Raw genomic sequence first — 26,265 nt, forward strand, 5'->3', positions numbered from 1 at the left:
TAGAGTGAACAAACATTTAGTTCTTCTATACTTATGGTACGTTGAATTAAAATGTATGGAAAGAAAGTTTATCTTGACAGTACAACTGACTACAGAAAATGTATTCAATACACCATGACAAGAAAAAACATTTTATTTTTGATCATTACATTATTGTTCCAGTGAACAAAACTAGCAGCATATTTCACTACATTAACGATAAGACTGAAAAAAGTGTTTAAATTCTAGGTGGTTTTGCATTAAAATGAACATTAAGACACGAATGACTGCTAATAGTGACAATAAAAACGTAGCGACATCAAGTACTTAAAACCAAACCTTAGACTTTATCGTAATCTGGAGCAATATTTGCATGAGTACATAACCACCGTTTACTCTTTATGGGTAGAATTCAGTAGTCAGAGATCTATACAGACATCTACTGAAACGACACAGATGGATGCTTTTGAAATCCAGCAATTTATATCTTTTTTTACCAGATAAACACATTTATATAATGACTATTGATGTGTTTTAAATTATTATTTGCTGATTTACTTCATACAATGCTAATAGACCTAACAGTAATTTCAAAGATGCAGCGTTAACAGATTAAATATCAGCACTGAAGATGAAGGTTGGAAATATAAGAGATTACAACAGCATGCTTCGAACATGTGTTTTCCAAACAGATCAATTGCTACTTTCTCACAACATAAAAAGAAACTGGAACGATATCTTTAAAATGTGAGAACAAGTTCAGAGGCAAAGGAGGATAAAGTAATAACCTGGAAAAATCAATAAACAATGATTCTAAACGAACCTACCACCGTATCACATTTGCTGATTGCAAATCAAATACAGTGTTTTGTCGTACAGAGGCATGTTATTCAAATAAAGAAACTTTGTATGAGCTCCAGTTTTGTAGGCTTGCACGTTACTCATTGCATAGTCTTATAATGCGAACATTATACTCTGATTAAAGGTAAACAATAAACGTAATTATTATATACTATATTTTACAAAGATAACAATCATTGCATTAATTTGTAATCTGATATATAACATATATAGGTAAACAATGTTTTCATTGTTGGAACAGTAGGTACTAATCATGTTTGCTTTGCCATTTTGCTATAACTCAGTATAAATATAACAAATTGATATGAAGCTACTGTTGCTGTTTTTACAATGTGCGGTAGTGAGATGAGTGAAGGGCTGGTAAAACCTGATCATATCGCTTAAAATCAAAATTGAAAGCTTAATCAAAATTACCGTCATATAAATAGAGATAGAGCCAAATGGCAACAGCTCCTGTAAACAGAGAATTGTGCTTAAAAGGTTATAGAGTAATTGCACGACTATTACTTGAGAGTTTAACGAGAAAAGCAGAGACTCTCGACTGACTGAGAGAGAGAGAGAGAGAGAGAGAGAGAGAGAGAGAGAGAGAAACAAATTTTAAATAATTTCGATGTTTGCTCTTTGTTCTTCACATCGGATTTTTGTTTTAGTGAAACAAATACAACGTATGCCTAATTCTTTACAACATCCTTTGATGTACGGACTTATTTAAAATCATTTTTCACATAAATACTGCAGATTATTACAAATTAAAATTGTCCTGACCGGACTATATGTGATATTTCTTCAATGTTTTCTAAACTATGCACGTTTTAGAGCATAACACTCTCGATTAAGAATATAATAAAACTTGGTTATGGGGAGAGATGTACACACATCAAACTAACTTTATATTTATATTAAAAAAACATGGAAAAATAGGGAGTTGAATACAAAACGACAAAAAAAAAAAAAGGTGAAAAAAGGGTTGATTACAAAAGACGGACCAATAGGAAGTAAATGATAAAACAATGGACAAATAATAAGCTGATTGCAAAGCAACAGATAAAATAATAAGTGAAGTACTAAACAACGGATAAATAGGCAGTTAATCACAAAGCAAGGGTTAAATTAGAGTTGGTTACAAAACAACTGACAAATAGTGTGTTTGTTGAAACAACGGACAATAGTGAGTTGATTACAAAATTACTGACATAGGAATCTGGTAACAAAACAAAGGACAAAAATAGGATTGATTTCAAAACAAAGGACCGATTGGGAGTTGATTACATAACAATGGGCCAATTGTGAGTCATTGCAACAACAAGTTAGGCGATAATAAAAAAAAAGTTTTAAGCGTCTAGACTGTCACTTTGTTCAAGATATATAATGCACATTTGAATACACAATTAACGCAAGATAAATCAGAAAAACTAACAATGCATTTTTTGTTTAGGGACGCTGTTTCGTGGTATTCAAGTGTGCTGAGCTGTTACCTGCCCCAATAGTATTCATGGTACCAAGTGTGCTAAAACTGCACTGATAACAGAGAAAAATTTGCTTAATTGTTCTAAAAATTTTATCTTCGTAAAGAAAACTTCAGGACCCTTCTAAATATTTGTATATTTTTGTAACTAAGGTCACTATGTCTATTCCTCTGTGACATTCATGCACTAGATTACACATACTAGTATTATAATTTACAAAAATCAGTCAACTTTAGGTTTTGATATCAGTGTTGAAAACTTAAATTACATTCTAACAATAAAGACACTTTAGGTAAACAGGACATAATTGGATCTTCCTGTATAATTTCCTTTCAGTCAAAATGGTTAGCATACATCAAGTAAATGGGAACAAAAGCTTGCAAATTATACGAATAAGTCTGACAATATAAGCATACACTTTATAATTGGAGAAACTTTTTTTTATACAAATGCTATTATCTAGTCGTTTGATCCCGAACTGTGAAATAACTTTCATGGCTTGGTTATCTTCTTGATATTTACCTAAATAACAAAGTATTAAATAATTATTTTATATTGTGCGTGGTATTAGGCAATATGTGTAATACTTGACAGATGGCATTGCTTCAATAGAAAGCATGAAAACAACCACTATAAAGCGTTTTCAAAGAGTACTGAACTCGACAGATAACAGTTCCATTTTAAAAGGATTGCGATTTATGTCAAAGCTACATAAACATAAATGTAATAAGCAATATTGTAGTGTCTTCATTTCATTTGATTTCTGTTCTTGATTCACGTTCATTGAAAGACTATGAGTGACACATGCTTTCAACCAATCATCAATCATATTCGTCTATACCAGCATATTTTACCGGTAAACAAAACGCTTTTCCTTCACTTTTTGAAAACATCTGAACAGCATGAACTGGACGCGTATTATTTGCATAGTTTAGCACAGATTGAGCAGGTGACATACACGATGAAGAACCCAAGGAGTATCCAGTCTATGGTAACCATAGCAAAGGCAAACGTCAGAACTACTTCATTACAGGACTTGCAATTCGTGGCATTGGCCGCACATGGAACGTATCCTTCCGACTTCACCACACCCCATGTAGGATATATCCAGACACTTCCTGAAAAGAAAATTTCAAAAGTATTTAAAATACTAATGTCAATCCCTTGAATCTAAATGCAATATGAAACCGGACAGAATGAAGGACGGGCAAGGGTAATGCGTCATGCCAAAGCCACGCTAGGTAAGATGCATGTAAAGATATGTAATTACTTGCATGAGGGAAGGTAGTTAGATAAAGGTTTAGTTAGTAAAAACATTGCACTCAGGCGCTGAGAAATACCGGTAGCATAATTGCTCAAGGCGTATATATCAGCGTTGCCGAATTCGCAGATTTGGGCGCTTTCATAAATACTGCCTAATTACTTGGCCAAAAAGGATTAAAAAGGAATGCAATTATACTGCTTAAATTTACCACAAATAATACAACAACTTATGTCCAAAATACAATATTTTGCATTTCTTGCTCCTGCGAATTAAATGTATATCTTTCTATAAAATATACAAGATATAAGGTACGAATAAATTGAAAATGATGAATGAATATGAAACGAGCTCTAACATCAATAACTTTTCTTCTTAATAAATCCAAGACTCAAATGAAATTGTGCTTTTTTCATTACAGCCATCTTTCATGTTGAAACCATAAGTGTGTATTATATTGATAGAATCAGTGTGAAAATAATAGAAATTCAAAAAAGGAAGCAATCAACTTATCAACATGCATAGATGGTTGTGAATAGAAACAAAAAGCATAGAACTGCATTTTGTAGCGGACACACACGGCACGGATGTGAGGAGTTCGATAGAAAATGAAATTTACCTTTTGGAAACATTTGAAAGAAAATGAATACTTAAAAGAGTTGCATGAAGTATTTCTTTCCACTTCATGGCACTCTCCAGAAAAAAATTTCCTCAAAAATATATTGGGGGTGAAGGACTTATTCTTGTAATACAAACAATCAATTAACGATGGCTTATACAGTGTTTATCGTAATTTGGGTTATATCAATTTTATAAAGTTAAAATAAAGTTATTTCACTATAGATACAGGTCTATAATTACGTTCATTTTATTTAGTAGTATGGGAGTCAAGTCAGGTTCTGACTAATTTGCAATTAAACCATGGGAGAAAAGAACATATTGAACGAGTTTATAATGTATTGTTCAACAGGGTTGTTGGTGTCTTGACTGCCTTTAATGTTATTTTTATTGTGATAATTTTCCAGTTATGACCTGAATGTTCCATTATACCATTGTATAAGAATGTCGCATAAAACTATAGTAGAATTACTTTACTTGATTTAATAAGGAAGGTTTTTGCCGTGTTTTGAATAATAGATTAAATTAAGTAGATGCTGTTTTTAACGAGTCTCATGTTGGATTCAGGACAAGCTGTGTACTATTGATATCTTATTTACATTTAACAGATTAATTACATATCTAATTAATTAAGTCAAAGTGTTATTTGGTGAAGTTTTTGATTTTATGAATATATTCGATTATATTGTAAGAGAATTCTTAATGTACCAACTTGATAACATTGCAGGTGGACCTTTCAGTACAACGGAATCTATGTACACTATTGTGGGTTGGACACGATGAAATCTATGTACACTAATTTGTGTTGAATACAATGAAATCTATATTCACTACTGTGTGTTCAATACAATGAAATCAATGTACACTACTGTGTATTGAATACGACGAAATCTATGTACACTAATGTGGGTTAAATACAACGAAATCTATGTACACTACTGTGTGTTGAATTCAATGAAATATATGTACTTAACTGTGTGTTGAATACAATTAAATCTATGTACACTGCTTTGTGTTGAATACAATGAAATCGACGTACACTCCTGTGGGTTGAATACAATGAAATCTATGTACAATAATGTGTTGAATACAATGAAATATATGTACAATAATGTCTGTTTAATACAATGAAATCTATATACACTACTGTGTGTTTAATACAATGAAACCTATGACACTACTGTGGGTTGAATACACTGAAATCTAGGTACACAACTTTGTGTTGAATTCAGTGTAATCTATGTAAATTAATGTGTGCTGAATACAATGAAATCTATGTACAATAATCTGTGTTTAATACAAAGAATATATGTACACTACTGTGTGTTCAATACAATGAAATCTAGGTGCACTACTTTGTGTTGAATTCAGTGAAATCTATGTACAATAATGTGTGTTTAATACAATGAAATCTATGTACACTACACTGTGTTGAATACAATGAAATCTATGTATACACCTGTGTGTTGAATACAATGAAATATATGTACAATAATGTGTGTTTAATACAAATGAAATATATGTTCAACAATGTGTGTTTAATACAATGAAATCTATGTACACTACTCTTTCTTGAATACAATGAAATCTATGTACACTACTCTGTGTTGAATACAATTAAATCTATGTACACTACTGTGTGCTCATACAATGAAATATATGTACACTACTGTGTATTCATACAATGAAATATATGTACACTACTGTGTGTTGAATACAATGGAATATATGTAGACTAATGTGTGTTGAATTCAATTAAATATATGTACATACTGTGTGTTGAATACAATGAAATCTATGTACAATAACGTGTGTTGAATACAATGAAATATATGTACACTACGGTGGGTTGGATACAATGAAATCTATGTACGCTATGGTGGGTTGAATACAATGAAATCTATGTACAGTAATGTGTGTTGAATACAATGAAATATATGTACACTACGGTGGGTTGAATACAATGAAATCTATATACGCTACGGTAGGTTGAATACGATGAAATCTATGTACAATAATGTGTGTTGAATGCAATGAAATATATGTACACTACTGTGTGTTGAATACAATGAAGTCTATACACTACTGTGTGTTGAATACAATGAAATCTATGTACACTACTTTGGGTTGAATACAATGAAATCTATGTACACTACTGTAGGTTTAATACAATGAAATTTATGTACACATCTGTGGGTTGCATACAATGAAATCTATATACACTACTGTGGGTTGAATGCAATGAAATATATGTACGTTACTGTGGGTTGAATACAATGAAATCTATGTACATTACTGTGGGTTGAATACAATGAAATCTATGTACATTACTGTGGGTTGAATACAATGAAATCTATGTAAACTATTTTAGGTTGAATACAATTAAATCTGTGTACACTACTGTGGGTTGCAAAGTTAAAAATAATAATGATCTTACATACCAATTTTATTTTTAAAACTGTTGTATGACTAAAGTAAAGTTTATCAACATTGTTATATTCCATGCTTACTAATGATGTAGAAAAAAATTGAACGATGAAAGCAGAACGTTTATTCAAAATAGATCTGATTGGATTGTTATTGATATACTCAAGATATTCGTGATATTGTCGACTGACGATGCTGTAATTTTCAATAATTAGTGGTGATTTACAAAAAGGGATTAGACGCATTCAAACACTGATTAAAATAGACACTAACAAAAAATGCATCTAAGACTAAAGTGGTGATTTTTATAAAGTTGATGGAGTTGAAAATAACAGTTTTTTTATCATCATGTCGCTGAAATTGAAATATTTATGCATATGTATGTTTGGAATCGTTGTTACGACTGGTAGCTCATTTACAGAAGCTTAAATCTGACGTTAGAAGGACAAGCAATGAAATGTTTGCTTACATTACATAAGTACTGACCGCACCAGTGGCCTAAGTGGTGAGAGCGTTTGCCTCGGGTACGGTAGGTTGCGGGTTCGATTCCCGGCTGCGTCATATCAAAGACTTTAGAAAATGGTCCTAGCAGGTTAGTGTAAGGACTGGTCGGCCTGGTGTCAGGATAATGTGACGGGAGGGGGGGGGGACATCATGATACATGTCTGCGGCATGATGCCGCTTGCTAGACATCACTATAAACTATCACACTGCAGATATCGTACAGATATGAATGGAAAATTGCTAAAGCTATGTTAAAAATCGAGATCGCATTCACACACGTAAGTACTGTAGAAACCGTCTGGTAGACCGCCTAACATTATTATCCATGTTATTGGATATTATTATTGCTCCACTGCATAGGGTGCAGATGTGGGTGGAATTGAACAAGGCAGTGTTGTTGAAAGATTTTGTTTCTTGTGTAAAATAGTTTAGGTATTAAACAGTTAATAGAGAATAACATTGTGTATGGTGAAATGAAGAAAAACAATCTAATTTAAATACTCAGGATATTCATTTTAAAACAACCGTAGGAAATATATAACATTTGTGTACGGTTTCTTATCATTTTTGTTTAAACCCAAATAATATGTCATTATTGTAAGAATAAAATAACTCATATAAATACCTGCATTAAGCCGAATGACTGCAATAAGGTGTAGGTAGTGCTGATGTCTAAATACCAGAAGTAAAGCAAGGCTTTAAAGATATCATTGTTCAAAACTTGAATTGCAAGCTTGAATCTTGAAGCAGATCAAAGGTATATGTTTATTCAGCAAATCACTGCTAATATAAAGATAATCTTATTTTTATTTATAAACGTTTTATGATAGCACTAACTAAACTGTGCAAATAATCCAATAGATTCAATATCGAAACGTGGATGGGCTAAGCCGCATGAGGTTTATCATATTAAAGTAGAACATGTCGTTTTATAATGCAATGGGGGCAAATTTTATTTTTCATTACAATGTCAGTGTTACATCGAATTTGCGCAGGTATATTCCTAAATATTATTCGAGGCTTCCAAAAATAGCGAAGGCTATTTAACTACCTGTAAGATATTATCCTAAAATTATCAACTTTATAATATGGTTTTTTTTAAAAAACTTCAAAATGAATTGTTGATGTCCGCACAATTATCTTTCAATGAAATTATTAAACATTTAATTAAAAGTTAACTGGTCTCAGTCAACTATTATAAAAGATCATAATTATATATTTTTGCATTTGTTTGCTTTAACTATTTCAGTTGCTCATATTTTACTCACGTTTTCCTTTTTAAATCTGATTGCATTTAGTCGTTCCTTTATGTTGCATTCTCCATATTGTTTTTTTAGTAGTTCGAACTAAAATTGCCGCAAATTAAGATCTCATAATCCTTCATATTTGGACGCATACGGTTGGTTATGGTTCGATCGAAAATACTGATTTATATTGTATATTGTTTAATAGGTGCCACTTTGTCATTAATTAATATTGTATATTTATATGATTGCAAAAGTTGTTAATGGGCCAATACGCAGTGCATATTCTTAGTATGCTAACACTGCTAAGAGTCAATACAACGATATAATTCATGTAATTAAAGCCCAGGCAACAAGAACCGTGAAGACGTCACCTACACAGCTACTTCACAAACTTGTGAAGTTAGTCCTTACACTTAGTGACTTTGAGTTCAATGGCAAGAACTGTCTCCAGGTAAACGGAATAGGCTTGACAGTAGCCGGGGGAAAAAGTGAGATAAGATGGTTTCCTTACATGCAAATATTTGTATGGCCGAAACAAATCCAGTTCCTTTCTGTAAGCTATAATGTATAGTTTGTTACATTGTATTGATTACATGGAATTGAAATGGCAACATGGAAAGACAAGCTAGATGATCTAAAATCGTTGTAAACACGTACCATGCAAACTTTTCCAAACTGACTCCCAAACAATGGTAACTTCTTCCATCCATCTGCCAGTCAAGGCACTGCTTCCGAATCATCCGCTACAGCGATGCACTTAGAACCAGGAGAATATACCTTTTATACGTAACTTTTGATGATAGGTACACAGAACTGTCTGAAGATCTGACAAAACTGGCTACAACAAACATCTAATAGCAAAAGCAAATCAAAGATCAAAACTAACAAGCCGTGCTGCTCATCTAGTAAAACACAGAGGAACGAATATCCTTCCACCTCGCGTTCCACCTCGTAAAATACAGAGGTAAAAATGATGAACAAATATTCTTTCTTCTTGCGTTTCACCTCGTAAAATATAGAGGTAAATATGAGGAACTAATATCCTTCCTCCTCGAATTCCACCTCGTAAAATATAGAGGTAAACATGAGGAACTAATATCCTTCCTCCTCGCGTTCCACCTCGTAAAATACAGAGGTAAAAATGAGAAACTAATATCCTTCCTTCTTGCGTTCCATCCATTTAGCACTCCGATGGGTCTCATCATTTAAGTACACTGGACAACCGTTGTATCCCGTGAACCGCTTAACATGATCGTTCTACACAAACCAGTTCAAGCATTCTGTCGACCAAATTTTTGGAGAGGCTTTCCAATCTTGGCAAAGTTAATGCCACCCTCAAATCGAACTACAGCTGGGAAATCAAACCTTGAGGAGACAAAAGATGCGTGCGAACACAAAATAAACAAACCCATTTTCACGCACAGCCACAGGTGAAAAGTTATCAATCAAAGTTAGACTATGGCTTGCAAACTGAATAAAAATGCATCATAAGTTAAAAAGAATAGAAAAATCCCAGTGATATAACCTTTCAGTGGCGTACACAGAAACAGGAAATTCATGAAGCCTATTGGAACAGCCGTCTGCGAACGCTCGTACTCAGCAGTATACATTTAGAGGAACCTAACGGTAGTAATTCCCATGCATATATAGCAAGAAACATTCTTCAAAGCTACTGAAAAGAACATTTTCCAGTCATTAATACGCTTTATCAAACCCTTGATCTCAGCTACCAGTTTTCTATAAAAATTCCATTATAGACTTATTTTATTATAAAAATGTTTAGACTTTGACTTTTCTTATTGTAATTTTTAATTAGTCACAACAACTGTGTATTATTAATTTAGAACAAAACTTTTTATACTAAGAATAAACCAGTTCGAATTAATCACTTCCGACCTACATGCTTGCATCAAAATTTAGACTCCTTTGTACAAACCATTTTCCGCGTCGCGAATGTTCGCGAAATATTAATTGAAATAAAAAGTGTTTATGCAGCATTGTTCCATTTCCTGGTTTTTTTCTTGCGTCTTCTTTGCGAATATCCACATCCAAATATCATATAGATTCTATCAAGTAATTAATATTTCGAGCTTTGTTTTCTTTATAATTTTTTTATATTATAGAATCGTTCTATGTAGCTTTGTGTCTTTGTCTAGGAGACACAGAAACGCGTTTGGGTTCATTACATACCAAACTTGCAAACACACAGATTATGTATATATGTACACACACACACACACACACACACACACACACACACACACACACACATATATATATATATATATATATATATATATATATATATATATATATATATATATATATATATATATATATATATATATATATATATATATATATATATATCGTCGTCCGAGTGTTTGCTACGCACGGTTGCATATATGCATATAATACCGACTTAGCTGCATCCTTTTTGGTGATGTGTGCTTAGTTATGATGGGATATGGGCTGGTGCGTGCAGGCAAGGTGCGTTTGCTTGGGTTGGCATATACCCACTGACCTGGGTTCGAATTCTGGTAGAATACAACGTGTTGGTTGATGTGTTAGAAGCAGAAGTCACGTTAGGAATCAACCATTTGATTGTCCTAGTTGTGGGTCGGTGGTTCTTTCCGGGGTTTTCCTTGGTTTTTCCTCCACCATTAATACAGGCCGCCATGTATAGCCTATCGTGTGCTGAAAAGTGGTGTTAAACCCTACAACAACAACAACAAAAATCCTAGCTATAGCCACCCCCACCCACCATCCGAAAAATTATTAATCAGCTGTCCCATTATTTTCTTTTCATTCAATGCTTATCTAAGGCTTTCACACCAGCATACCGTTTTGATCTAGTAAAGATGAGCATTTGTTTAACCCTGTTGTCGTTTCAAAGGGTGAGCAACAGTTTCTAGTTTTATTATCCAAGCCTGTCCAACAGAACTTGCCTTCTGTTTCACAATTACATATGGGCTGTCCATTGGCAGGCTACCGTAATCTTCTGTGGGACTTAATTTTGGGTAAGAGCGACATGTGCATGCATTTTATGAATATTGCACTCAATTAGGTCTCTTTTTTACATTAATAATAATAATAATAATAATAATAATAATAATCTGTGTGTGATTTGGATTTTTAACGTAGCTTTAAAAATGTTTCAGTCACATCGCTACGATACACATCTGCAATGTGGCAGTTTATGCTGGTGTCTAGCACTGGAGCATCATGCTGCAAACATGTAGCATCATGTCCCACTCAATCACATTAACCTGACACTAGGCCGACCAGTCCTAACAATAACCTCTTAATGCTGAGCGCCGGCGAGGCAATTGCTGGTACAATTTTTATGTCTTTGGTAGGACTCGGCCGGGGTTCGAACCAACGACCACCCGCTTCTAAGACAGACGTTCTTACCACTATATCACCCGAGCGATAATAATAATAATAATGATAACTATTTGTTTCAAAGTCAGGTTTAAAAGGTGAAACTGCGTACAACCGTCACCTGTGTCTTATCACAAAATTGTGCTCCCTCACCCCAGCTCTCCCTGAATAATTAATTCTGGGTCCACCTCCAAATTATAAAACAAGTTGTTTGATAATAATTTTGGGGCCCCAATTAGACTGTCCACCTCCATCCTCTCTCACTCTCGCCGTAGCTGCCGCAGTTGCGTGGGGTTTGTTTGGACACTTGAGACGCCACAGGAGGTCACCTGTGTACAAAAACCAATCTTGTTTTTTTTTTCCATCGATTTAGGCTATAGTCGTATTACGGTTTGTAGCTCCCCTATTGTGAGGAGTCTGAAGTAGTGACATAATCACGTGATTGGTCAAAATTGTTAGACTAGATCGCTTACTAAAGTAAGTATGGAACAAAATGATATATAATAGAGGGATGTCCCGCTGACGGTTGAAGACGTAAGAAATATCCATGGATGAAAGAAAAAGGAAAGAATCCAGATTAATTCTTTATCCCTAAGGTACATCATCGAGTGTGCTCTAAGGTACGTCATCGAGTATGTTCTAAACATTTTGTTGAAGACAGACCAACTGCCCAAAATCCATGTCTGGCACTGTTTCCATGGAACAGGTATAGAAAACCACAAAAAGAGCTATTACTAAACGCTATACACAAAGTACAAAGAGCCATCACGTGAAAAATGTGAAGAAAAAGTCGTATGTGTGTATCTCCAGAAATACAAACGCCTTTGGTATTCGCACCCTCCCTCTGTGTGTTTGTACCCATACCTATTTTAAAGACGAAAAGCCTCTAGGGTACTAAACATATGCACAAAACTTAGTAATTTCATTCATTAATTTATAATTTGTAACCTCGTTGTCGCCAGGATATACCTAACACTCAACATATTGGTGTTTGAAACCAAACGGAGGCTCTAAATTTAATACGCAAACTACTTACTGTCCTTTCTGGTTTCTACAACAGTCTATTTCAGTAAATATGTGTCGTCTGCTTCCACTATTTGCAAAGTCTAGTTTAAATATTTCTAAAACAAATTGAAGAAAAAAAGTGTTGAACTCTTGTATGCAATTGTTCATTCAAAGAGCTGTAACTCCATAATATACGAAGTTATTGAGATTATCATAGAGGTGAATTACATCAAATAATGTTGATTGAAAACATGAGCTCGCCCATGCATGTATGGCGAAGGTCGCTAAAGGTTGCTAAAAAAATTGCCGTTTGATTCGAAACGCTAAAAAGTTGAATGTTTTGGGCGCCCACTGTGAACAATCAGGTTAGAAATTCTAAATTGATGAATGAAATGTCCTAGTTTTTTACATTTTTATATCCTTGATGCCTTTTGTTTTTAAAATCGGTATGAGTGATGTACAATCAAACAGTAAGGTGTGAGAATACTGTAACAAAATATCACGTGATGACAGGTCACATGGCGAAACTAGCGTTTTCGGGTATATCAAAATGCGACCATTGATAAGTTTGACTGGTTAATGAATATTACTTGTCCAAATTATTGTGAAAATCTTACTCTTGCATGTACAAATTCAAAAATACGTATGCAGTATTGTGAATATAATTCAAAATAACCCTAAATGCCATATCAAAATCCAAAAGTAAAGAATGTTCTGAATTAATTCCAATAAGTCTTGAATTTCCTGATGTACCGTAGTCTTTAATGTTTCCAAGTACCAAATTGACGAAATCCAGAAAGTCTTTGAGTAAATTCACAAGATCCCAAAGTAATGTATTGATACAGTCAACCAGCACTTAGTAATTCCGTTGAATTTCTTAAATGATTCTTCTCGAATTAAATCTGAACAAACCTGCAAATTCTGATCATAAAATCTCAAAGACTGATTTGAAAAATGTATGAATTATTTGTCTATCAAGTCTGCTCTTTACATAAATTTCACTTGGCCTACTACAAAGTATATTTCATTCAGAAAATCTACTTTAACTGTAAATAAGTATGTTCTTAGCCTCAAATTTAGTAAACATCTTACCTACTATTTACAATCATGACAAATGTCAAGTAGGCATAAACTCTACCCACAACCAATAGTCACTGACAAAATTTATGAATATAACAGCGATATACATAACTACAAATATTCGGAAGAAATTTGGATGTGCCTACTAGTATACATTACTGTCTAGCATGGCAGCGCCATTATCAGCTATGTTTGCAAATGGTACAAAAGAGGACATGTGACCGATCATAATGGACCTTGTTTCAAGGAGTGAAGAAAATAAAGGTTCAATGTATTCAAAGCGTCAATGGATTATTTCGAAATTCTGACACCAACTCATCTTAATTTTTAAGATAGATCGCACCAGCCGGAAAGCAAGAACATTGCTTTTATATAAATTAATATGAAAACTAAATTTATAGTTTGGTTTATGTTTACTTTGATTTAGGCTTGAAAATGAGATGACTTGTGTGGTGACTTCCTGTTACAAAATGTATGTATGTATGTATGTATGTATGTATGTATGTATGTATGTATGTATGTGTGTGTGTGTGTGTGTGTGTGTGTGTGTGTGTGTGTGTGTGTATGCATGCATGATGATATGTATGTATGCATGTATGTATGCATGCATGTTGATATGTATGTATGTATGTATGTATGTATGTATGTTACATCGGTAAATATCTCAAAATTGAGATGGTTAAGGGTTAAATGGAAGTATGCTTACTTGTTCAACACCTGTGACCTTTAAACATGCATGATGGAAAAAGCTGATTGTTTTTATCCGTCTTGTTAAATGCAAATATTCATATAAGCTGATTACTGTTAAACAAAGACGTAAATAGAAGAGGGCTTGTGGCAATGTTGGTTGATTACTGTCAAACAAAGACGTAAAAAGAAGAGGGCCTGTGGCAATGTTGGCTGATTACTGTCAAACAAAGTCGTAAAAAGATTAGGGCCTGTGGCAATGTTCGGTCAGTGTAAACATTAACAGATCAAAAGGAATCAACCGGGATAACTTCATTGAAATCTGTCAATTATGGTTTCCACAAAAATAATTGATTTTATCTGCATTTGTAATATAGAAAAAAATTCTCGTTTTTCAGCAATCTGTCATAGTGCGAGAAAAGTTTGCCCCCCCCCCCCAATCCCCCCAAACATTCCCGCGAGACTAAATCGACTAGTGGTACCAAACCGTGTATGTTACATTCTCGTATTTTAAGCACACCATATATAATCATTATTAAAAAATGTCTGGAACTAATATACACAACCGCTATGCTAGTGCTTTCCGCTGTGTGTTATTTCGAAAGTGAAACCCAGTTTTTGTTACTGATCTGATCTATGCCTCTATATATATATATATATATATATATATATATATATATATATATATATATATATATATATATATATATATATATATATATATATAGAGAGAGAGAGAGAGAGAGAGAGAGAGAGAGAGAGAGAGAGAGAGAGAGAGAGAGAGAGAGAGAGAGAATTGCTAAAGAATTCTTTTGTGAAGTTGATCGAGGAGATATGGATTTCAAATAGATGCAAATATATTTTAGTGCCGAGTTTCATGTACTTAATATTTTCCAAGGGAGGTAATACCTGCGATAGTCCAGGCTATGTTGAATAACAACCCGATGACACTACAACCGCTGGCGATAAAGTTTGATTCTTCATTATTATTGCTGACGTTTCCTCCAAATAAAACTGGAGCCACTCCGCTTACGATCAGGAAGATGGGAATCATGGACTGCAGACTGCAGTCGTGAAGGTAGATAGCCCCTGAAAAATAAGTAGAAATGAAAGTATTTTGTGGGGTTGGGGATGAGAATACAGAGCATTTCATATTTATATTGTACATAATGACAGGGAAGACTTATTCATACTGGAAGTGCAATTCGAATTCGAGAACACCTTTTCTACAACCTAGTGCCGGAACAAGTATAATATATCTAACCGACACTGGGGCATTATGTTTTAAGATTTTGTTGTGAGGAGGCTGGGATCCTCAACTAGTGGGTTGAATCTCCAATCCCTTATGTGCTTATGTGTAGTTATTCAATCAGTCCTTTTTGGCATTGTAACTACTCTATGATCGTAAACTAAGTAATGTGTTGTGATGTGATTTGGATTTTTAACGTAGCTTTAACAATTTTCCAGTCATATCGCTACGATGTCTGCAGTGTGGCAGTTTATAGTGATGTCTAGCACTGGGACATCATGCCGCAGACATGTAGCATGATGTCCCACCCAGTCACATTATCCTGACACCGGGCCGACCAGTCCTAACACTAACCTCTTAATGCTGAGCGCCAAGCTAAGCAGCTGTTAGTACCATTTTTGTAAGTCTTTGGTAAGACTCGGCCGGGGATCGAACCCACGACCTCCCGCATCCGAGGCGGACGCTCTAACCACTAGGCCACCGGAGCGGTTGTAAACTAAGTAACAGAATTAGAAAAACCAACAAGTGTTGTGAAACTTAAACAGAACTTATTTATCAGTTATAAAATGAAAATGTAAGAGGAACTAAGAGTATCCTGAACTGAATCCACAACAAACTTAATAAGTTATATTAAAGTCTAAAAGAATCAAACATTCCGCATTAATTTCAGATTCTCATCTGCACTGGTCTGCCAACAGTCCTGGTGTATCAAATCGGCATTTTCCAGAACTCAATCGAATCATTCTCAATAGTCGAAAAATAATATTTTAGTTCAATGAGCACTTTGTAGCTCCAATGAATAATCCAAACAAATGTTTGACTGATGTTACAACGAGAACTTAAGAAACAAGACTGACTCAAGTTGTATAGTTGCATGAATTTGTGCACAAGCAAAACGGGTGAAAACGCATTTTGCTACTTCTAGCTACGTGACTTTGCGCAAATATCCCACGTCGTAAAAGCACCCACCTGACCAAACCCATAACTTGGAAAATAACTCAATTTTTTTAAAGAAACCACCTGATCCCACCATCCAATGAGAGATTACCTTAAAGTTGTCAACAGGTTTTCTTGTTAGAAACTTTACATCTACATATAGGTTCTATGTAATCTAAAGGCACTGTAATATCTTAAAACAAAATCTATATATGTGATATCTTAAAATAGAATCTATACACGTGTACAATACTATATAATATCTTCTTTATATATAATCACTACAATTTACAGTCATGGAAAAATTTAACATGATATAGACACAGCCATGAACCACGGGTTACAGCATACATTATCCATAACTCGCTTGGAATGAATTTAATCTCTGTAGTCTGTTCTTACCAGGATTTCCCGTGTTCTTCCTTCAACAGTTGTACTCACCGAGAAATTGCATTACAAGCCTGAATTATGCATAGCTAGTTTAACCAAGCCTAAGCGATTTGACTCTCACTTAGTCTTTGTCTAAGGCAATTGGAAGATAGTGACTAACAATAAATTCAAGAGTACGCATTTCATTTTCAAAGATTTACATGACTATGCCCTACCCCTAGTGGAAGTATTGCTCTCTGGGAAAGTTTTGTACATCACGCGCATGTGGGCTCAGCTCTGAGTAGTGTGTGTGTGTGTGTGTGTGTGTGTGTGTGTGGATCATACATGCAATGTACAACATTTCAATGTATACCTAGTTTTAAAATCCTTGTTGGGAAACAGTAAATGATCAGAGCCATCAATATAATTTCCCTCTTACCTATTGCAATCTTTGCAATTCCAAGTCCTGCAAGTGCCGTTACGATGATAACACACAAGCAACAGAAAGCTGAAACATTAGAACAGATTGTATCTGATAATTATATTGGCTGTTATTATTCGATATATATATATATACATACACATTTCAATTATGTTGATGTCAGTTTAATTGCTGATCTCAAAGTATTGTCAGTAGTTCTTATAATATATTCTGTTGATAGATATATATTTTACCAATATAGAGAGAATAACTTGCAAATAACATCATATTATATATAGCTATTTGTGGCCATCATTTTCGGTTTTGCGCCTTGTTGGATATTTCAAATCTAAATAAACATTGTTTGCCACATCATATATATATATATATATATATATATATATATATATATATATATATATATATATATATATATATATATATATATATATATATATATATATATATATATATATAACGCCTGTGGTGCGTCAGTTAATTAACAGTTGCAAATGAAAGATTCCAATCGACTTTGACAAACTGAATTGCCAGTTTTGTGTAAACCCTGATGCAATTGTATAGCCTGATAAAAATTTGCCACACTGTGTATAGATACAATGTAGCAAATAACATGTACAATATGAACCCTCAAGAAATATATATATTTACAATTAAGCTGATCATTCTCCTTTGTTTCCCCGATTCATTCATACAGCGTATTTAGCGATGTCGTAATATATTGAGAATAAATAAGTGCGACGTCATTTTACATTGTGATGACCCAGATTGTGCTGACTACTTGACTGAAACTAAAAATATCTATACTTGAAAACTGAATGGCTACATCCAGTTTGCATCTGTGTTACGAGTTTATGCTCTTAAAATAAGTAACAGAAATTAATACATAAGTCCTAGTAGTAAAAAGTCATCAATGAAACTGAATTAAAGTACCGATACAATTTAAAATTGTAGGCGATGACGTGTCTGTTATAGTCTGCGAAGTCCTGATTTGTCCAGTCTTTTGTTGAATCACATACATATTATTCCAGGTTTGAGTTCAGTATAAATTCCAATCAATATCTTATCCAAGAATTTTGTCATAGCACTTTTGTATTTCCAGCGAAAATAGTCACTTGAATTCAGTAATTTGAAGAAAATAAAAATTCAGCCCAAACTGGTCACAACATAACATAATTTTAAGTGCTAGATGTTAAAGCACGACCAATAGAATTATGTTAGTCACAAGATAATAGTGTTCTCTGTTTAACCTTAGGTCACAAATTAGCATTTTCTAAAAACAACCATTACTTGATGGTAGATAACTTTCTAGCATGATTTAATGAGCATTGTTTATTTAAAACATAATAGCCTCTAAGATTCTCTTTGGTTTCTCCAAAACCCCGAAACGAATAAACGTGTTTACACAAATGAAATTTAAAAAAGAATTAAAAAAAGTAAATCAGGTCAAACAGAACTGAACTCAATTTTTGGCAATAACATGTAATGGAATACAAATTTTATAACTAACTGACAAATAATTTAATAAAATAGACATAACACTTCCCCTCATAAAGAAAAAGAAACATTTACGCAATAAAATAGTATATGCATATGAAAAAATAAATTAAGATGAAAACATAAGAGTGGGACAAAGTATATAAGAAACTATATTTATATACACGTTTAAGTGCATCTGCTAGTAATGTCCATTAATGTGCCTGGTAATAATATATTTCTGTAACAATTATCTCCACCTTAATAATCTCTGAGTTTTGGTTTTCATCTTGCCGATGAAAGTAAGGGGGGTTTTGATCACTAAACACAATAATCGGAGAAGGAGCTGAACTAATGTAAACTTCAAAATGTTTTAATGCCAATGTCGAAGCCAAAATTCCTTCTAGACTGTGTAATAATTTAACTCGGTTACTCAGTTTCTTAGAAAAATAGCACACTGGATAATCAACACCATTTTTATCTTCTTGAATCAATACTGTTCCAAACCCAACAGCAATTCATCAACGGACAGCTTACATGATTGACTGAAATTTGGAGCTGTACGAACTGGTGCGCTCCTAAGAATGGCTTTTAACTTATCAAAAGCCTCCTGACATTTTCCAGACCAATGAAACTAGATTTTCTTGCTCAATACATTTGTCACGGGTTCAACAATTATGGAAAAATTGGAACAAAATTTCCGATAGTATCCAGCCATACCTAAAAATCGCATCAGTTGCTTTTTACTAACAGGCACAGGGAATTCAGAGACAGCCTTGACCTTAGCATCTATAGGTTTAACTTGTCCATGTCCCACGATATGTCCTAGAAATGTTACACTAGCACGGCACAACTCACTTTGGGATAAACTAAGTGTCAAACTTGCATCAGTGAGTCTGTCAAAAAAATTTATGAATTGTCGCTTAATGTTTTTTCCCAGGTCTCGTTGTAGATGATGACATGATCAATGTAATCATCACAATTATCTAGACCAGAGATAATCATGTTCATTAAACGTTAAAAAGTACTTGGTGAAACCTTCATCCCAAACGGCATCACCTCATATTGATAAAGTCCATCTGGAGTCACAAATGCCGAAATTTTCTTTGCTCATTCCATCAGTGGAATTTGCCAATATCCTTTCCGAAGGTCAAATTTGGTGACATACTTGGCAGTACCAATTTTATGAATGCAGCCATCGATTCTTGGTAATGGAAATGAATCTGTTTTAGTCACATTGTTCACCTTCCCATAATCTGTGCAAACACGGAAAGTTTTATCTGGTTTGGGAACAAGTATATATGGTGACCTCCAGTCACTTTTACTGGGCTCTTTTAAATCTGTTTGTGTTACAGGTTTGGAATCTACAATTTCAACGTCATGGAAAATCGTTTGTTCTTGTAGGAACATCTGGAAATAAGTGCTCATATTCAAATAATAACTGTTTAAGTTCATTCCTTTCTTGATGTTGCAAATGCAAACGTTGCTGGTCCAGAGAAGTAATAATTTCTGAATTCCGAAGATTTGTCACCCCAAAATCAGTAGAGTCATTTGGTATTCCTTCAACTTAAATCTTCAATGAGTAGGATAGGTACAACTAAATTAATTGCATGATTAACCTTGCTATCTCTCTCAATATACCCATTGAAAATATTTATGTGGCAAAGTTGTTTTGTATCCGTCTACCAGGAGTATTTATGATATAATTTACTTTCTTGTCAACTCTGTAGTGACCATAATACTTGGCCTGAAGAGGATTTCGTGGCATGGGCAAGAGAGCCAGAATTCTATCACCAGGCTGAAAACTCATTTCCTTTGTATTTTCATCATAACTTAATTTCATTTTCGACTGAGTAGAGTGCAGATTCGCTCTTGCAGCCGCCTCATAAGCCTTTGACAACTTATACTTAAAACTGGAAGCATAATCGAGAAGACGATTTTCAGTATCTTCATTAGAAAGAAGTTTGCCTTTCAACAACTTCCATGGTCTACGCACAGTGTGTCCAAAAACCAGTTCAAAGGGACTGACCCCTAAAGATTATTGAACTGATTCGCTAAAGCAAACAATAGTAAACGAATGCCTTCATCTAAATCTTTATCCGTATTAAAACAATATGATCGAATCATCTTTATCAAAGTCTAAACCCCTTGGCCCTCACGGTGAAAGGTAGAAGATTTGAATTGTTGGATGCCTAATTCGTACATACATTGCTGGAAAATTCCGAACATAAAATTTGACCCTTGTTCAGATTGGACAAATTTGGGAAGGGCCAACTGAGTAAAAAATACTTCATCAAAGCTTTTACTATTGTATTAGATTTAGTATTCCTCAAAGGAATTGCCTCTGGAATCCTTGTTAAGGCACACATTATGGTCAACAAGTATTGTTACCTGACTTAGTCGTAGGTAAGGGACCAACACAATCTACCATTATTCTGATAAATGATTCGTTAAATGCAGGAATAGGTTGCAGATGAGCCATAAGTATCTTCTGATTGGGTTTTCCTACCTCTTGACAAGTAAGACAAGATCTGCAGTATTTACAAACATCACTCTTGATATTTGGCCAATGGAAGTGAGTCAAGATCTTGTGAAAAGTTTTAGTAATCCCTAAATGACCAGCCAGTGGAGTTTCATGGATCAGACAAAGAATTTCCTGTCTGCACGATTTTGGAACTACCATTTGATAGTTCACTGACTACGTGTTACCAGCAGGTACCTCAGGAGATCTCCATTTTCTCATTAGAATTCCATTTTCAGTGAAATAACAGACAGATACTTCTGTGGCTTCAGTTTCATTAGTGGCCCTTTGAAACAAACAGGAGATCTCGGGATCGTTTTCTTGTTCGACGACAAGTAATTGTCGTTTGTCACCCTGATTAGAAGAAAGAGAATGAGTAGTTAAAAGAGGATCACTGTGATCAATACATTTTGATTAATCCAAACAAGGAGTGAAAGTGACCTCATCAAAAGCCTGACCAATATATGTGTCAGCTAAAGGAATACTTTCTTGGTCAACATCATTCTCAAGAGCTTTCTTTGACATCGCTCTAGTAACTGCACAATCTGGGTATAAATCAGGGAATTCTTTTTCAATAGGATCGACTTTCTGATCCAAGCAAGGATTGTCAATTTCAAGTGGATTAAGCACAACCTTATATCCAGCTAGATCGTTGCCTAGTAAAAAAAAGTGAATATCCTCAATGGGTAACAAATATACTGTTCCGACTGCTCCGACTGTTACGGGTCATGAGACTAAGTCTGATGACAAATTTACACAATAGAGAGGAACACTAACAAAGCCGCACTCTACTCCCTGAATAAGTACATCTCATTAGAAGAAGACTTCTCAGAAAAAGGCAAAGTACTTGATAATAAAAGACTGTGAGAATCGCCTGTGTCCCTTAAAATTTTAATAGGGATATAATTGGCCGAATCATCGATCAGTGATATAGGAACCTTCGACACAAATGGTTCATAATTCTCCACAATAAATCAGACTGGGGTTTATTAGACCCAACAAATGTATTGCTTTCAATACACGACCTTGACCTTAACCTCTTAGAAATAAGAGCATTTGGAATAGGTCTGTCTTGATTCTGCATATTTTTCAATTACTAGCAATCAGAAATAACTTGTCCTTTTTTTTTTCTTGCAATAGCTACACGTAGGAAGACAATAAATTTTGATCAAGCTTATCAGAAGCTTGATTTCTAAACGTTGTGCCAGATTGAAGTTTAGAAGGGCTTATATTAAGCTGAAATGCTTTTCTACCAGAAGACTACTGAGTGGAAGTCTTATTTACAAAAGACATTTTTATGAGCTCAGGAATACTCATCAGAAGTACGAGCAGCATTTTCCAAAAGTTTCGACCTTATGCTCATCAAGATAAGTCGTAATGTCACTGTTGAGACAGTTCTTAAACTCTTCAAGTAATACAAGTTGTCAGAGATTTTCGTAATCTTGATCAACTTTCTTGGCTAAGCACCATCAATAAAAAAAAACTGTCATTTATTTTCTTGCAGATTCGACACGAGTTTGTCCATCTTCCTTTTTCTAGTTCTTTAATTTGTGCCGATAAGCCTTAGGGACTAACTCATAACCCTTTAAGATGCATTCCTTAACCAGATCATAGTCAGCACTTTGCTGTAGTGACAGTGAATTGTAAATATCAATAGCTTTACCTGTAAATACACATTGTAATAATACAGTCCAATGCTCCCTTGGCCATTTCAAATTTTCAGCAATTTTTTCAAACTGAGGAAAATATTTGTCTACTTCTTTTTCTCTAAAAAGGGGCACTAACCTAGTATTCTTAGTGACATCAAAACTTGAATTTGTGTGTGAAGTGGGAACATGCATTTCGCTTGCTATATCTGTTTCTTTTATTCTAAATTGATATTCCCTCTCTTCGTTCTCTCTTCGCATTTGCATTTGCATCTGTCTCTCTCTCTATTCTCCTTCTTGGATTGTAACTGCATTTGTTTCTCTCTCTCTCTCTCTCTCTCTCTCTCTCTCTCTCTCTCTTGTAACTTCATTTGTTCTTTTTTCATATTGCATTTGTCTCTTCTCGCTCCTCTTTCTCCGTTTGTAGCTGCATTTGTTTCTGTTTCTCTCTCTCCTCTTTCTCCAATAATATTTGGGGTTTGTTCTGTAACTACTTTGTTTTTCTTCCTTCTGTAGCTGCAGCAGAATTTGTTCCTTCTGTAACTGCATTTGTATATGTTTCTCCTCTTTCTCCTGTTTCTCCTCTTTCGCTTTCCTTTTGGATTTCATCGGGATTCGAACTCAGTTTCATAAGGACATTTTATTACTAGGACTTCTATTTTTGGGGGCGATTTGATTCGTAAAAACGTAAGTTCTTTTTCTCATTTTTACCTTGTTTTTCTAGGGGAAATAAATTATTCGTTAAATTTTACAAAGCTTGTCTTCATTCTTTTCTTGTTACTTCTGTAATAAACTAAACACATAACATAATGCATCTGTATAAGGTAACAATATGGACCAATGGTTGAACGTGATAATCAGGACTTTGTCTCAAAATAATAAATATTTTTGCACTAACTTGCTCCTAGCTTCTCGTGCATTTCACAAACGACTGTACCCGTATGTTTTCTGTCAAAGTAACGGAAAATGCTTCCCTATTTATAACCCGCCCAAGCACATCACGTGACACAATTCAACCAATCGCCAAACGTGTGGCACACGATATATTTTGAATACATAATACATAGCTGTAAATGCTGATGCATAGTAGGCCATGTTCATACAAGGAATAAGAGGAGTTTATAAACTCAGGTATATGTGCAGGTTTTGCATATGCAAAACCTGCACATATACCTGAGAAGTTACAAGAGAGAGAGAGAGAGAGAGAGAGAGAGAGAGAGAGAGAGAGAGAGAGAGAGAGAGAAAACAAATGCAGTTACAATCCAAGAAGGAGAATAGAGAGAGAGACAGATGCAAATGCAAATGCGAAGAGAGAACGAAGAGAGGGAATATCAATTTAGAATAAAAGAAACAGATACAAATGCAGTTACAGAAGGAACAAATTCTGCTGCAGCTACAGAAGGAAGCAATTCCCGTGGAACATGGCAAGTTCACTTAGTGCGGACAATCGTTCTTGTCACATCTAAGCACGAATTGATGTACATTTCCAACAGTATTGCAGTTTGATTGTAACAAAATCATGGCATGAATTTTATATAAATTATGTACAGTAATAGTATGAAAATATAATATGTGTTGCCTGTAGGCAAAAGTAATACAATCTGAAACATGTATAGACTTAATCAATTGAACAAATACTATAACCTTCATCCACCGATGGGACGGCAGATCAATGGGTATTCAGTTCCACAAATTGTTAGTTCGACCGAAATCGTAGGTAATTATTGCTTGTAAAATGAATCATCGTAACTCTATTAAATTAAACTCTACATTATTAACTAAAACGAATTTGTCATGGAAATGAGCTTCGCATAACATATACGTGTTTATGACTCAAGCCAGACTCATGACAGTACCAAGTATTTTCTTCAGAGGAGACGCCTGCTTTGAAAGGACAGTTCCATTATGGGTTTGATTCCCTTTAAGATCTAATAGAATTCTATGCGAATCTGAACATTTTAAAATTATATACTCACTTGCGGTCCCACAAATAGCCAGACATTCAGAGGTGGTCCCTTTTCCTGTCCCTTCTCCTGATCCCTCGCCTGCCCCTTTTCCGTGACCCATTTTGATGTAAAATTGTTCGATCGTCTAGAACCTCTTACTTCACGCGCTGTCTAGAATAAAGTGAATTTAGGCTTGAACAATCTGGCGAAAGTGCCAATTCCGGTCCATGTAGTGGCTGCAATACGAATTTATTTTATACTGACGCATTAGTATACTTACTATCATGTGACTGTTTACCAAAAATTGGAACACCTCATTTTCCTTCCTCGAAACTGGGCTTTGTGTCAAATTCAGTAGGAAAAAGAAACTAAAAGTTTTGCCGAAAAATATATATATATATATATATATATATATATATATATATATATATATATATATATATATATATATATATATATATATATATATATATATATATATATATTTGCCAAATTTGTCTTCATTTTGTGTACGTTTTGTAGGTAAACAAATACATGTTTAATAAGAATATATTGGAACATTTAATAAACACACCTATATTTTTGTTTTTGTTTTTATATCATTTGCTTGAGAGTTCTAAGAATGAGAATTATCAATATACATTAAAAAAAAAGTATTGAATCAGATACACAACATAATTATGGTGTTGTGTAAATTATAGTCAGATACGATGCTATTCAATATAAAATATTTAAGCCATAACTTTTTCCTTGGTGTTCGTATCTATCCTAATCTACATTATTGTGCAGTTCAACGCCTATATCAATGGAGAGCTTGCCAAACGTGATAGAACATCATTGCAACAAATAGAACTTTAAAAATTACAACAATAAGTAAAACTACTACTACTACTACTATTACTACTACTACTACTACTACTACTAGTACCACCTCCACCGCTGTTGAGTCCCAAATCTGTTCAACGTTGCCGTATGTAGGATATGGGTGTAATAATAATAATAATAATAATAAGACTGTCCTGCTTACATCTGTAAACGAAATGTTTTCGTGCTAATCCTGTAGCCGTTTACAAAATAATTGGCTTCGTTTCAACGAAAAATGAAGTGTATGACAAAAATGACGTAACTTTGCAAAGCAAACAATCTCCAGTTTGGAAATATTTC

The 26,265-nt window shown here is 34.2% G+C and overlaps 1 protein-coding gene across 1 annotated transcript; it reads right to left on the bottom strand.

The window, feature by feature from the left end:
* Positions 1 to 25,361, bottom strand: LOC149775395 (uncharacterized). The gene is made up of 4 exons (XM_089943989.1): positions 25,132 to 25,361; positions 17,513 to 17,581; positions 15,429 to 15,608; positions 1 to 3,424 (listed from the first exon to the last, which is right to left on the bottom strand). Exons 1-4 carry the CDS (start codon positions 25,220 to 25,222, stop codon positions 3,225 to 3,227), a joined length of 540 nt encoding a protein of 179 aa, XP_089800115.1. The 5' UTR covers positions 25,223 to 25,361; the 3' UTR covers positions 1 to 3,224.
* Positions 25,362 to 26,265: the final 904 nt, after the last annotated feature.

This window comes from Sinohyriopsis cumingii, chromosome 19, assembly GCF_028554795.1.
Source record: "Sinohyriopsis cumingii isolate HCF-2022 chromosome 19, ASM2855479v2, whole genome shotgun sequence".
Taxonomy (NCBI): Eukaryota; Metazoa; Mollusca; class Bivalvia; order Unionida; family Unionidae; genus Sinohyriopsis; species Sinohyriopsis cumingii.